At 34.3% G+C, this 12,885-nt stretch overlaps 2 protein-coding genes across 2 annotated transcripts; one reads left to right on the plus strand and one right to left on the minus strand.

Annotated features, from left to right (window-relative positions):
• Positions 1-3,816: 3,816 nt before the first annotated feature.
• LOC144555255 (uncharacterized) lies at positions 3,817-5,247 on the minus strand. Its single transcript, XM_078303533.1, has one exon. It carries the CDS (start codon positions 5,245-5,247, stop codon positions 3,817-3,819), a length of 1,431 nt encoding a protein of 476 aa, XP_078159659.1.
• Positions 5,248-9,975: 4,728 nt separating this feature from the next.
• On the plus strand, positions 9,976-10,904 carry LOC144556130 (uncharacterized). Its single transcript, XM_078304620.1, has one exon. The coding sequence runs from the start codon at positions 10,025-10,027 to the stop codon at positions 10,790-10,792; it is 768 nt and encodes a 255-aa protein (XP_078160746.1). The 5' UTR covers positions 9,976-10,024; the 3' UTR covers positions 10,793-10,904.
• The last annotated feature ends 1,981 nt before the right edge of the window (positions 10,905-12,885 follow it).

The following is a 12,885-nucleotide window of genomic DNA, read 5'->3' on the forward strand; positions in this document are numbered from 1 at the left end:
CCCCCTGCGGTTTGCCGAATAGGCACCGGACACATCGGTCACGCAAAATATGAGATATCCGAATAGGCACCGGACACATCGGTCACGCAAAATATGAGATATCTCAGAGGATACGCACTCCCTGTGAACACCCAGGAGCCATGAATGATCCATAGTTCTATGTAACATGTTTGACAGCGTAATATCAACTGCTAATATTAAAATGATTAGATTTAGCCTGAGGGCATCTTTGGCCAAAAAAAAAGAGATTAGATTTGTTTATCCTCAAAATCCAACCAACTAGAAAACGTAAACACATCTTACACATGCTAAATATTTTATATTTTTATATAATAAACGGTGAAATGGGAACGGTATAAATTTAAAAAGAGTTGTAATGGAAAATAAATATGATATAATATTAAATTAAGAAGGGCAAATACTTATTTTCGTAAGTTTTGAAGGTGTACATAAAATTTCCGTAATAGTATATTATAAATGAGTTGGTACAGAAATCTAATGGGTAAGAAATGAGATCTGCACAAAGTCCTGTGTTTCTCACATTAGCACGTTGGGGTCCAATCATTAAATTATGAACAACAGCACGAGTTCCCAAACTAATTAAATGCACGCATCCTTCATTTATGCTTAAAAACGACAATACAATGAAGGAAGAACCACTATTTTCTATAGAATAAATGTACGTAGGCGCCTTTAATTCGTGGAAGCGCGCATAATGGAAATTATGTAGATATCATTTTCGTGGTAGCGCATGATTCAGTTATGTAGGTATCGTTAATTTGTAAAAGTACATAACCGAAGTCTCGTAGGTGCCGTACTCGTGGTAAGCGCACAATTTCAGGCACATAGCAGAAATTGTGTAGGTGCCGTATTCATGATAGCACATGACCAAATTAATGTAGTAGCAAGCTTGTTGCGCATAAAACAAACCATACAAGAAAATCATATAAATTGCTTTATTAGAACTTTATGCATTAATGGTAAGATTCATAAGCATTGCATTTGGTTATTCATATCATGTCAGATGCATGATAATTTATTTAATTTTTGTCAGATTTTATTTCTTTGGCATTGCACTTATTGTCGAACAATGTGGATTGATTCTTTTATTGAAATATGAACATTCTTATTTGAAACTAAAAATTGCACAGAGAGATTGAAAATATCTCATCTTTTCTCTTTGAGGGATCCAGATAAAAAAAGCAACACGGAGTAGCATATGGACTAGGCGACAAGAGTAGTGACTGCCATATTGTATAGATTTTGGTATAATCTTTACATAAATATATATATGTTAGTGTGCAGTTATTTTGTTGTTGTCCATGATACATGATTACTTCTCGTATGTAGATTATCTTTTAGCTTATAATGTGCGGAAAGTTATCTTTTTAAATATTGGAAAAAGGGACTGTAAACTTATATATATGTGTTATTTTCCATTTAAAGATTATATTGCAGCATGGCAGTGTTTAGCATGGTATTTTCCATAACCTGATGCATTTTTGTGCCTTGTGACATCTAATCAGGTGTACTGTTATTGACCGCTTGATATAGGTGTTACGGCGAGTTGTCAATTTTTCTTGGTTGGACAATGCTCCTATTTTTTAGGACTTTATAAGCTATACATTGGGCTACGGCTGAATTCATCTTTGATAATGCATCTCAATTTTGATGAAATTATGGAATGCTAGCTTGAATAATATATAACCGACAAGACTTCACAACTTTACTATTTAAATTTATATTCCCTATTTTATTCTATATAGTTACTGTTTTATAGGAATTATTTATTAATTTCCAACGGATTCATCAATGAGGATGTAAATCTGACAGGATCGGGCCGGAATCTATTAATATATTGACCAGTAGTGAGGTGTAAATTCAGCATTTAATTAAAGACCATGTTTGGCACAGAAAAGCCCATCTTTGCATTTGGGTTTGTTGCTCTCAAATTTTACAATTTTTTTTTTTTAAGATTAAGCCTAAAAAATATCCACTAAATAGCTACGCTCCAAATTTGTATTGTTGAACCCAGAAATCTAGGTGTTATGCGGACCAATGAATCCACATTAGAATACTCCATAAATTGCGGATCTGGAATTAGAGCTGCTAATGATTAAGGTTGGACTCATATTCGGCTCGGCTGAATGAGAGAAGCAAAATGATTCAGCTCTAATTCGGCTCACTTTTAATAGAAAAAAGCTCAGCTCGGCTGAGCTCATGTAAGTACTTGGCTCGACTCGGCTTGGCTCGTGAGCTCGTGAGCCGGCTCATATTACATGTTGAAAAAATAATCATTTAACTATTTTAAATAAATGATCGAAGTGGAATAGAGATATTCTTGTAACTTCAAATTACATGTTGAAAAACTTTGATTATTTTTTAAAGAAATGATCTAAAAAAAATTTGAAAAAACGATAATTTCTTTAAAATAATTTCAAAATGCTAGCTCATATTACATGTGGAAAAACATTGAAATTTGAAAAAGGTAAAATTTGAAATCTGAAAAAATTTGAAATATGAAAAAAAATTTGAAATTTGAAAAAAATTTGAAAAAAATTTGAAATTTGAAATTTGAAAAAAATCTGAAATTAGGAAAAAATTTGAAATTTGAAAAAAAATTGAAATTTGAAAAAAGTTCAAATTACAAATTTCAAAATTTTCAGATTTCAAATTTGTTCAAATTTCAAATTTTTCCTTTTTCAAATTTCAAAGTTTTCAACATGTAATATGAGCCGGTATTTTGAAATTATTTAAAAAAATGATCTTTTTTTCAAATTTCTTTAGATCATTTCTTTAAAAAATAATTAAAGTTTTTCAACATGTAATTTAAAGTCACAAGAATATATCTATTCCACTTCAATCATTTTTTTAACATGTAATATGAGCCGGCTCACGAGCCAAGTGTTTACACGAGTCGAGCCGAGCAGAGCTTTTTTCTTTCAAAAGTGAGCTGAGTCGAGTTAGGACATTTTTTAATTTCGAGTCCGATTCGTTATAAAATATTAAGCCGCTCAACTCATTAATTCGCAAGCCGGCTCGACTCAACAGCCCTAACTTGGATGTAAAAAATACAGGAGCAGTAGCTATGAGATATGTTGGGCCATTTGCTTAAATGCAAATTAAATTTATGGGCTTTTGAAAATCTCAACCCAAAAATACTGACTTCCGAGTGCTAACCTTCATCGGATCCGACTCCAATGAGATAACCGAACATTTTAGTTTAGATCTTGTTTCTCCAGTTAGAATACGGACCAATCCGGCCCGTGGTGGAATACAAGGGTTCCCTTTAATATTCGTGCGAATTCTAATCGGATGGTCCGGGTCGAAAATGAACAACATTTTTTTTACTTGTTTTAGATTCCAAAGCTAATGTTTCAAATAGAAACGAACAACATTTTTTCTACTTGTTAGGATTATCCATGTCTGTGTCGAGGTAATACCCTATATATATGGACGTACATGTTTGATACGCATTAATATTTTTTCTTTTTATTTTCATTATTTGTTCTCATTTATTTAATATGTTTTAATGACGCCTTTATGTTTAGATAAAGATTTATACATGATTAATATATATTTGAAGACTAACAAAATGAATTAATACTGTACGACAAGAGAAAAGATAAATATCACACATGGTCCCACATAAAAATGACAATTGAATTACATTGAAAATAAGGTACAACATACATCATAGCACAACATATAGATAGATGATGTACAAATAGCGTACATGAGATAATGAAATAAAAGAAAATCAAATAAGGTAACAAGATGATGTACAAACATAGGTGTATACTTAGCTGAGTGCAATCATGGGTTTTTGTAGCTAAGCACACTATATTTGGTTTGAATAAAAGAAAGTTCGGTTTGAATTATAGTTAGGATAAACAATAAGATGCCGCCCACAACGGAGAGGGTTATCCATGGATTGGAGCAGTAACGTCTCTTGAAATCTGCGTAGCATTTTTTTATACTGAATCTTTTGTAATAATGGGATCGCAGTTCTTCCATCATGTCAAAAAGGTGCCATGTTATAGGGATATTATTGGAAAGTAGTATAGTTTGGTACTCTTTTAGAGAGCTGATGAAAAGATCCATTTTCTCAGTTGGTAGGAGACCATTGACTCGCAATAGTCCAACATCTTCTTCTGTTTTTACCAAGGACACAATGCATGTAAGATAGGACGTGACGGAGAACCCACAAACTATGCCGTACCCCCGTTCAAATGCTAAAAGATCTTTAAAAATTTCATTTTCATATAGAAAACGGTGCATGGGTGGGAATTGCACCACTCCAGATAATCTCCTCTCATAGAAAGTCACGTCAAAGCCAGTGGTGTAATCCTTGTCGAAAACAGTTGCACGTAATTGCAGGTCTGTTGCACTAGGAATATCGACGCTTCTCATATCAGCAAATGGATGTGTTTCATGAAACTTCCCTTGGGGGGTTCGAGACCAATGGAAGATGTGTAGTAGATGTTGGAAGCCATCTTCGGGGACGGTAATGCTATAATTATGCAGTTTGGACTTGGGCACTCTTGGATAGATGATATCAAAGGTTGACATCACAAGTTCGTGGATTGGGGTATTAAGCTTGCTGCTTATGTTGGAATGCTTTGTATATACAGCCTCGACAACAAACCACGGTATCTGGTAGTCCATGGTCAACATGTAGCGCCAGATCCCCCATCTTTTACCACGTATTAACTTTTCTAAGTTTTTAAACTCATTGAAGGTTCGCATTTTTGAATCATCATTTTCGGCAGATTCATGAAAATTTACAAATACTTCCGTACGCCTTGATAATATAACCAACGCAAATATTAAGAAGCAACTATTGGCCAGTAGGTATTCTATGAAGCGTTGGCCATTTTCATCACGAAATTGTTTATCGACCCCCTCATAGTAGCTCCATAGCTCATCTTTCTTCTCTTGTAAATTTTCAAGGCATGATTGTACGTTTAGATTATAATTCTTCATATATGCAACAAATCGCCACATGTTGGTTTCAGGTAAGAAAGGGACGTTTGGAAAATGATCATTGAAACATTTCCAATTACCAAATATTGATGGTATTTTTTCATTTGGTGGCCTGGTTGGTGGTCTGGTCGTTGGTGGTGGTAGTCGAGCTTCTATGTCCACTACCCACTCTTTTATGTTAACTTCTGGTAGTCGAGCTTCTATGATAACTTCTGATGCGGGTGATATTTCGTTTCCTGGTTGTCCGACATCATTACTCATTTCTGACCCCCTCCAGGCTGATTAATCCACAAATTAAACAAGCTCAAGCGTTAATCAAAAGTGATTAAATATTATTAAACGTGATTAAATATTATGAAATATTGATCATTTTAGCTGCTAGTCGAATAAGCATGCTGGCCGGTTAATCAAAAGTTAAGCGTTCATTAGATAATTTTTTGTTTAGTTTGACGTGAAAACTGATCAATGTAGGGAGATAAAAAAACAATTAAACACCTAAAAGAGAACTTGATAGATAATTCACACTTAAATATTAACGGCCACATGCAATAGCAATATGAGATGACAGATTAATTATATATATAATTCGTCAGTCACATTTTAGTATGTAAAATACAAGTACGTATAAATAATACTATTTTCCTTTTCGACCAAATTGTAATAATAAATATTTTATTCTATATATTAATATGCCATTTGACTAACAGTAGAAGCATTATTAAGCCCTTAAATTTATAATAGCTCAACATTGAAATAACGTAGAGTTTAAGCCTAGATAAATTTTTTACCGAAGCACTCAGCCTAATACTATAAACTACAAATTCTACAGAAATTAAATCTTACTAATGGATAACGGCCGGAGTAACAGATATAATTAATGTAACCATTTACTATGAGCTGCGTAGAAGAAAAAAAAAAAAAAAGCCCATCTCTTGGATATGAAACTAACAACAACTATATATAAGATAACATATCAAGTGAGCATACACTGAACCTCTTGTGAAAACTAACCGATAGGTGGAGAAAACAAGTTGGCTGAGAATTAGACAGATAATTTAGAGATAATTAATGTGATTTTTTTTTTCTATTTTTAAGATTAAATGTGATTAAGTTCATTTTAATATATTCTGATTAAATTATAAAGCTAAAACAAACTATTTAGAGTGTCAAATATAATGTCACATATATTAAATATGTCAATTAAAAGATAGAGTTAGGCTAATATGACATTGGTGTTATTTGAAACTAAATAACACCAAATCTTAAACCCTTAGATCTGCTTTAAGATTCGTAATATCCGCTTTTACTGTTCAAGCATTTTATTTTGTACGAATCTTAAAGCAGATCTAAGGGTTTAAGATTTGGTGTTATTTAGTTTCAAATAACACCAATGTCATATTAGCCTAACTCTAAAAGATAATATAAATAATAAAAAAGAAGGCAATACCTAAGTGCAGATAGATGCAGGCAGAGAGAAGCTCAAGCACACAACTGAAAATCAAAGGTTTACTGGTGGCTAATTTAATCCGTACTTAACAAAGGTTAATTAAACTATAATGAAAGAAATCAATGAGAGAAAGTAAGTGAAACTCAGAGAGGAGACATGAGACTCTCACCTGGCACCGTTGCTCTTTTACAAGAGGAGGATTGATCTGGGGAACTCAGCAAGAGAAAAGAGAGGAATGAGAGGGTAACTGAGGGAAGGAGATGAAGTATATATATAGAGATAGATAGACAAATTTTTTGAATTAATACATAAGCTCCTCTACATCATTCAAAACAGTTATATATACAAGGAGATTCAAAGAGTGAACACTCGAGAGTGTGTTGCACTCAAAGTAAAATACTTTGGATAGTGCATGTCTAAATTTAGGAATAAATAAAGATCTACTATTGGATTTTTGTATATATGTTCCCCATGTGAAGTAACAGATGGAGCCTCAAAAGCAATTATTCATATTCTTGTTTGTAACTTTTTCATAGGAAATTCATATTCTTTGCCCATGTTTGGGTAGTTGATCGTCAATTAATTGTACTTTCATAAGCTTGTGTATATTTAATTGTTTTGATGTATATACTTCTCTACTACATTTTTTACATTATTTACATTGAAGACCCAAGATCGATGTCTTCCCTTAAACAAGTTGTTGCTAGTGTCTTGCCTTAGACCTCCAAATTGTACCCAAGATTGATGGCTGACATGAAAGACAATGGAATCGATTGATGCCCACAATAAACAATCGGAATCGTATAGAAAACAAAAATTGTATGAATATATGGGAAAAATAATTACGTTTAAATTCTCAGATATTTGATTGGCAGAAATCACTTTTTCTGTTGCTTATTCGAGTTCAGTTTAATATATAAAATTAATATATTGTATTTTTTAAAAGAGAAAATACATAATATCACTACAGCAGAAATACCTTTCTCTGTAACATGTTTGAGAGCGTAATATATCAATTGCTAATATTAAAATGATTAGATTTAGCCTGAGGGCATCTTTGGCCAAAAAAAATAAGATTAGATTTATTTCTCTTCAAAATCCAACCAACTAGAAAACGTAGCACATCTTACACATGCTACATATTTTATATTTGTATATAATAAACTGTGAAATGGGAATGGTATAAATTTAAAAAGAGTTGTAATGGAAAATAAATATGATAAAATATTAAATTAAGAAGGGCAAATACTTAGTTTCGTAAGTTTTGAAGGTGTACATAAATTTTCCTTGCTAGTATATTATAAATGAGTTGTTACAGAAATCTAATGGGTAGGAAATAAGATCCGCACAACTCCTGTGTTTCTCACATTGGCACGTTGGGGTCCAATCATTCAATTATGAACGACAGCACGAGTTCCCAAACTAAATGCATCCATCCTTCATTTATGCATAAAAACGACAATACAATGAAGGAAGAACCACTCGTTCAATTTATTATATACACAACTGCCACTACAATGATTTTCAATAGAAAAGGCTGAAAATCCCATCTTTGCATTTGGGTTTGTTGCTCTCAAATTTTACAATTTTTTTAAAAAAAATTAAGCCTAAAAAATATCCACTAAATAGCTACGCTCCAAATTTGTTTTGTTGAACCCAGAAATCTAGGCGTTATGCGGACCAATGAATCCACATTAGAATACTCCATAAATTGCAGACCTGGATGTAAAAAATACAGGAGCAGTAGCTATGAGATAGGGTGGGCCATTTGCTGAAATACAAATTAAATTAATGGACTTTTGAAAATCTCAACCCAAAAATACTGACTTCGGAGTGCTAACCTTCACCAGATCTGACTCCAATGAGATAACCGAACATTTTAGTTTAGATCTTGTTTCTCCAATTAGATAACCTTCACTATATATATGGGCGTGTTTGATAAGCATTAATATTTTCCTTTTTATTTTCAATATCTGTTCTCATTTATTTAATATGTTTTAATGATGCCTTTAATTATGTTTAGATAAAGATTTATACATGATTAATAGTTGAATACTTGTTTTGTTAGGTGAATTAATACTGTACGACAAGAGAAAAGATAAATATCACACACGGTCCCACATAAAAATGACAATTGAATTATATTGAAAATAAGGTAAAACATACATCATAGCATAACATATATAGTGAATTGAATAAAGATAAACCACCGGTACACGCACAATTTAAATAGCATACATGAGATAATGAAATAAAAGAAAATTAAATAAGGTTACAAGATGATGTACAAACATATATAGGTGTACACTTAGCTGAGCACAATCATTGGTTTTTGTAGCTAAGCACACTATATTTGGTTTGAATAAAAGAAAGTATGGTTTGAATAAAAGAAAGTACGGTTTGAAAAAAAATAAAGATAAACAATAAGATGCAGCCCACAACGGAGAAGGTTATCCATGGCGGGGTCTTTCGGGATTAAGGGATCCCAGTTTTACCACCATGTGATAAAGGCCACGTGATATAGGGATATCATTGGAAAGTAGTATAGTTTTGTACCCTTGTACAGAGCTCAAAAGATCCTTTTCCTCATTTGGTAGGAGACCTTTGTCTCGCAATAGTTTAACATCTTCTTCTGTTTGTACCAAGGACACAATGCATGCAATATAGGACGTGACGGAGAACCCACAAACTATGCCGTACCCGCGTTCAAATGCTAAAAGATCTTTAAAAATTTCATTTTCATATAGAAACTGGGACATGGCTGGTAATTGGACTACTCCAGATATCCTCTCATAGAAAGTCACGTCAAAGCCACTGGTGGAATGCTCGTTGAAAACAGTTGCACTCAATTTCATGTATGTTGCACTAGGAATATGGAAGCTTTTCATATCAGCAAATGGATGTGTTTCATGAAACTTTCCTTCGGGGGTTCGAGACCAATGGAAGATGTTATGTATGCCTCTCATCTCATAATATATTTTCATCAGGCTTGATTTAGCAGGATGTTAGGAATAGTAGGTTATGTTTGACAGGCTATATTAAGGAGGAAGAATTAGTATTTTAGTATAGGGTATTTTAGGATATGTCATTTATAGTATCTCCTTTTAGAGATTTATGTTGCTATAAATTATGTCATTTGTACTCTATGTAAGAATGAAGTTCAAGGAATACAATTAAGCTTCCTCATAATATTGTTTCTCTTATTTCTTGCCTCTCCTTCGTCGAAACCCTAACAGAAGATATGTAGTAGATGTTGGAAGCCATCTTCGGGGACGGTAATGGTATTATTATGCAGTTTGAACTTGGGCACTCTTGGATGGATGAAGTAAAAGGTTGAGATCACAAGTTCGTGGATTGGGGTATTAAGTTTGCTGCCTAGGGTGGAATGTTACTAGAATCTGCACTTTTTCTGAGGGTCAAAATATGGCTTTTTCCATCGGCGTACTCAACTGTCCAGAGATCTGTGAGAAGTACATGGGGTACAATCTTATAAATATATTTTTATTGTTTTCAAAAGTATCTATTCTAAAACCTATCGAAATCTCATGTTTAGACATATTCTATCTAATGTGCAGATAGTTTGATACATGCATGCTCAGCTCTGGGGTGGCCCCAAGCCCAAAAGATTTGCCAAAAGTTCGTCAGGATGGTTTCGCACCGTGGTTACGGAAAAAGGTAATAAATTCTCGTGATGAAGGCAATTACTACATACGAATGGCAGGAGTCATGCCTAGCAAACAAGCGTACTTCTACGATGGGTACGAAGTGAACGGGTATCGATTTCACACGGAATCATGTGGAGAAAACAAGGTAACTCAAAGTAGCGGTGTTTGCATCAAAGGAGAGTGGGATGCAAATGGTGTACAAATTGACTACTATGGTCTTCTCCAAGATGTCTGTGAGCTACAATATGATGCACACACGGTAGTTCTCTTTAGGTGTGATTGGTTTGATATAATAAACGGTGTTAAAGTGGACCGAAAATATGGTCTTGTTGAGGTTAAGCATGCTTCTCGCCTTGCAAATTATGAGCCTTTTGTACTAGCGGCTCAAGCAACCCAAGTATGCTACCTACCTTATGCATTGCAAAAGGCCGAAAGAAAACTTTGGTGGGTGGCAATGAAAGCAAGCCCGAAGTCGATGTTTTGTACCGAGGGCGACGATGTAAACCTCGAATTTTACCAAGAGGAAAGACCAGAAAATCCAATTGAGCCGACAATTGGAGAAGACTTTGATTGGGAGGGTGTGGTCCAACAAGAAGGCGAGTTCGAGGTAGTGACCGAAGACAACATAGAGGAAGAGGAGGGTGAGGAAGAGCAAGTTGATGAAGACTTTGATGATTCCAGTGAAGAATATTAATTGGTAAAGGAATACACATATGTATTGCTTTTTTGCATTTCAATTTACTTCAAAATTATGCTCACATAATTGGTCAAATGTCTTTTATTAACATTTTTCACTTATTTTGCTTGTAACAGGTGTTTACACAAAGGAAAATCTTATGTAGTGCACCATTTGATCTAATGTTTTGTATCTAAATTAAATATATTAGCAATAGTTATGATATTACTAAATCACCGTCTAAATCAAGTTCTCTTCAAATTAATTAGGATGTGTTATAGAAATTATTTTGTTGATTACTTACTGCATGTTATTTTGGGATTATATCCTATGTTAATTGAATGTTCAACATTAAAATGGAGATAATAAATAGAATTGCTTCTGTCTCCAGGAGCTAAACATTTCCAACGGTATCCTCACGAAAATATAAATAATAATATAAAATAATTGTAACTGCGTGGGCCTTCATTTTGAATTCGTATCCTCTGAGATATCTCAAACTTTGCGTGATGTTATGGAAAATCCTAACTGTTTGAAGACGTTCTACACGAATCTTCCCTCCCATTTTCTCCGCCTCCTCTCTTTCTCCCTCATCCACTGTCTCTCCTCGCCACTTTCGATCAGCCACCGTCTCTCCTCCCCACTTTCGCTCAGTCACTCCCTCAAGCCCTCTGTGTTGTGTCTCCCATGCTCTCAAGCCCTCTGTGTTGTGCCTCTCACCCGCTCAAGCTCTTTGTGTTGCCAAGAACGGTTTGGAAGCGAGGTGGCAGCGGTCAATCACCACCTTAGTAAGCTCTACTTGAAAATTGGTAATTTAGCCCGATCGGTAATTGTTGTGGTTAAAGATGAAATTAGCATATCACTGGTACTGGAAAGGGTACCTTTTCAGAATATTAGGTGTCAATTTCATTTTCTACCTTCTAGCTAGGCAGTGCCTTTAATTATCACTTAAGTAAATGCCATTGCAATTTTTGAGCTGCAACAACTGACCAGTATTGTGACTGACCTGTATTTTGACCAAAACCCAACTTCTCAATATCTGGCCCGTTCAACCCAATCGCAACTGACCAGTATTGCTGCCCTTCGTATTCTATGATTAAACCCAATTGCCTATCCAACCCCTTGTCTTGTGTAACAATTTCTCTTCTTTAAGGGTTTTAATTGACCTTATTTACAAATCTGTTATTTTCTAAGGTACAGGGATAAAGGAGATTACTTGATATGGAAAATCAAAACACCCGAGGAAATGAAAAACGTGCGGTAATTAGAGTCAATCCGTCGAGACCCCCCACCCCACTCCAGATTATACCACCGCCTAATCGATTCAATCCACTCACAAATCCAAACCATCAGATAATCGAGTGGCGACATGTAGCCCCGCCACCGGTCATTGTCTTATCTTCCTCGGATGATGAATCTGATTCCGAGGATGAAGAGCCTTACGGACCTTTATACGATATTGATCATGTCCGGGCTTGGGTTCGCTTGAGAAGAAGCAAGAGAATATGGAAAAATACTAACAAAAATGGAGGGAAGCGAATCAAATACTTCCCTCAAAAGAAAAAAAAAACATGACAATTAGTGAGGCACAAATAGGGTTCTAATTAGGGATGTGGAGATGGATTAGGCAAATGTTATATATATAGTTGACCAAGTTGGTTTTTGGAATCTAGATGAGTTAAGGTTATGTCCTATATTTTATGTTTTTGGTACTAATTTGGTGATGAATACTGTTTGCTTTAAGACTCTTTATTGTCAAGTAATGCTACAATTATTTTGTTAACAATAGTGATGATATCACAAAAGTACGTCATCTAAGTAAGTGTTTTCCTTATTAATTAGGATGTGTTGTATAAATTATTTTGTTTTATTAATTACTGCCTCTCATTTTGGGATTAAATTATGTGTTAATTGAATGTTCAACATTAAAAGGGAGATCTCAATAAATGAAAATGCTTCTGTCTCCAGGAGCTAAACATTTTCAACGGTAGCCTCACGGAAATAAATGAAAATGCTTCTGTCTCCAGGAGCTAAACATTTTCAACGGTAGCCTCACGGAAACAGTTAGTATAGCTATAAAATAATATTAACTGTGTCAATGAAACATTTAC

Source organism: Carex rostrata, chromosome 6 (genome assembly GCF_964058835.1).
Source record: "Carex rostrata chromosome 6, lpCarRost1.2, whole genome shotgun sequence".
Classification (NCBI taxonomy): Eukaryota; Viridiplantae; Streptophyta; class Magnoliopsida; order Poales; family Cyperaceae; genus Carex; species Carex rostrata.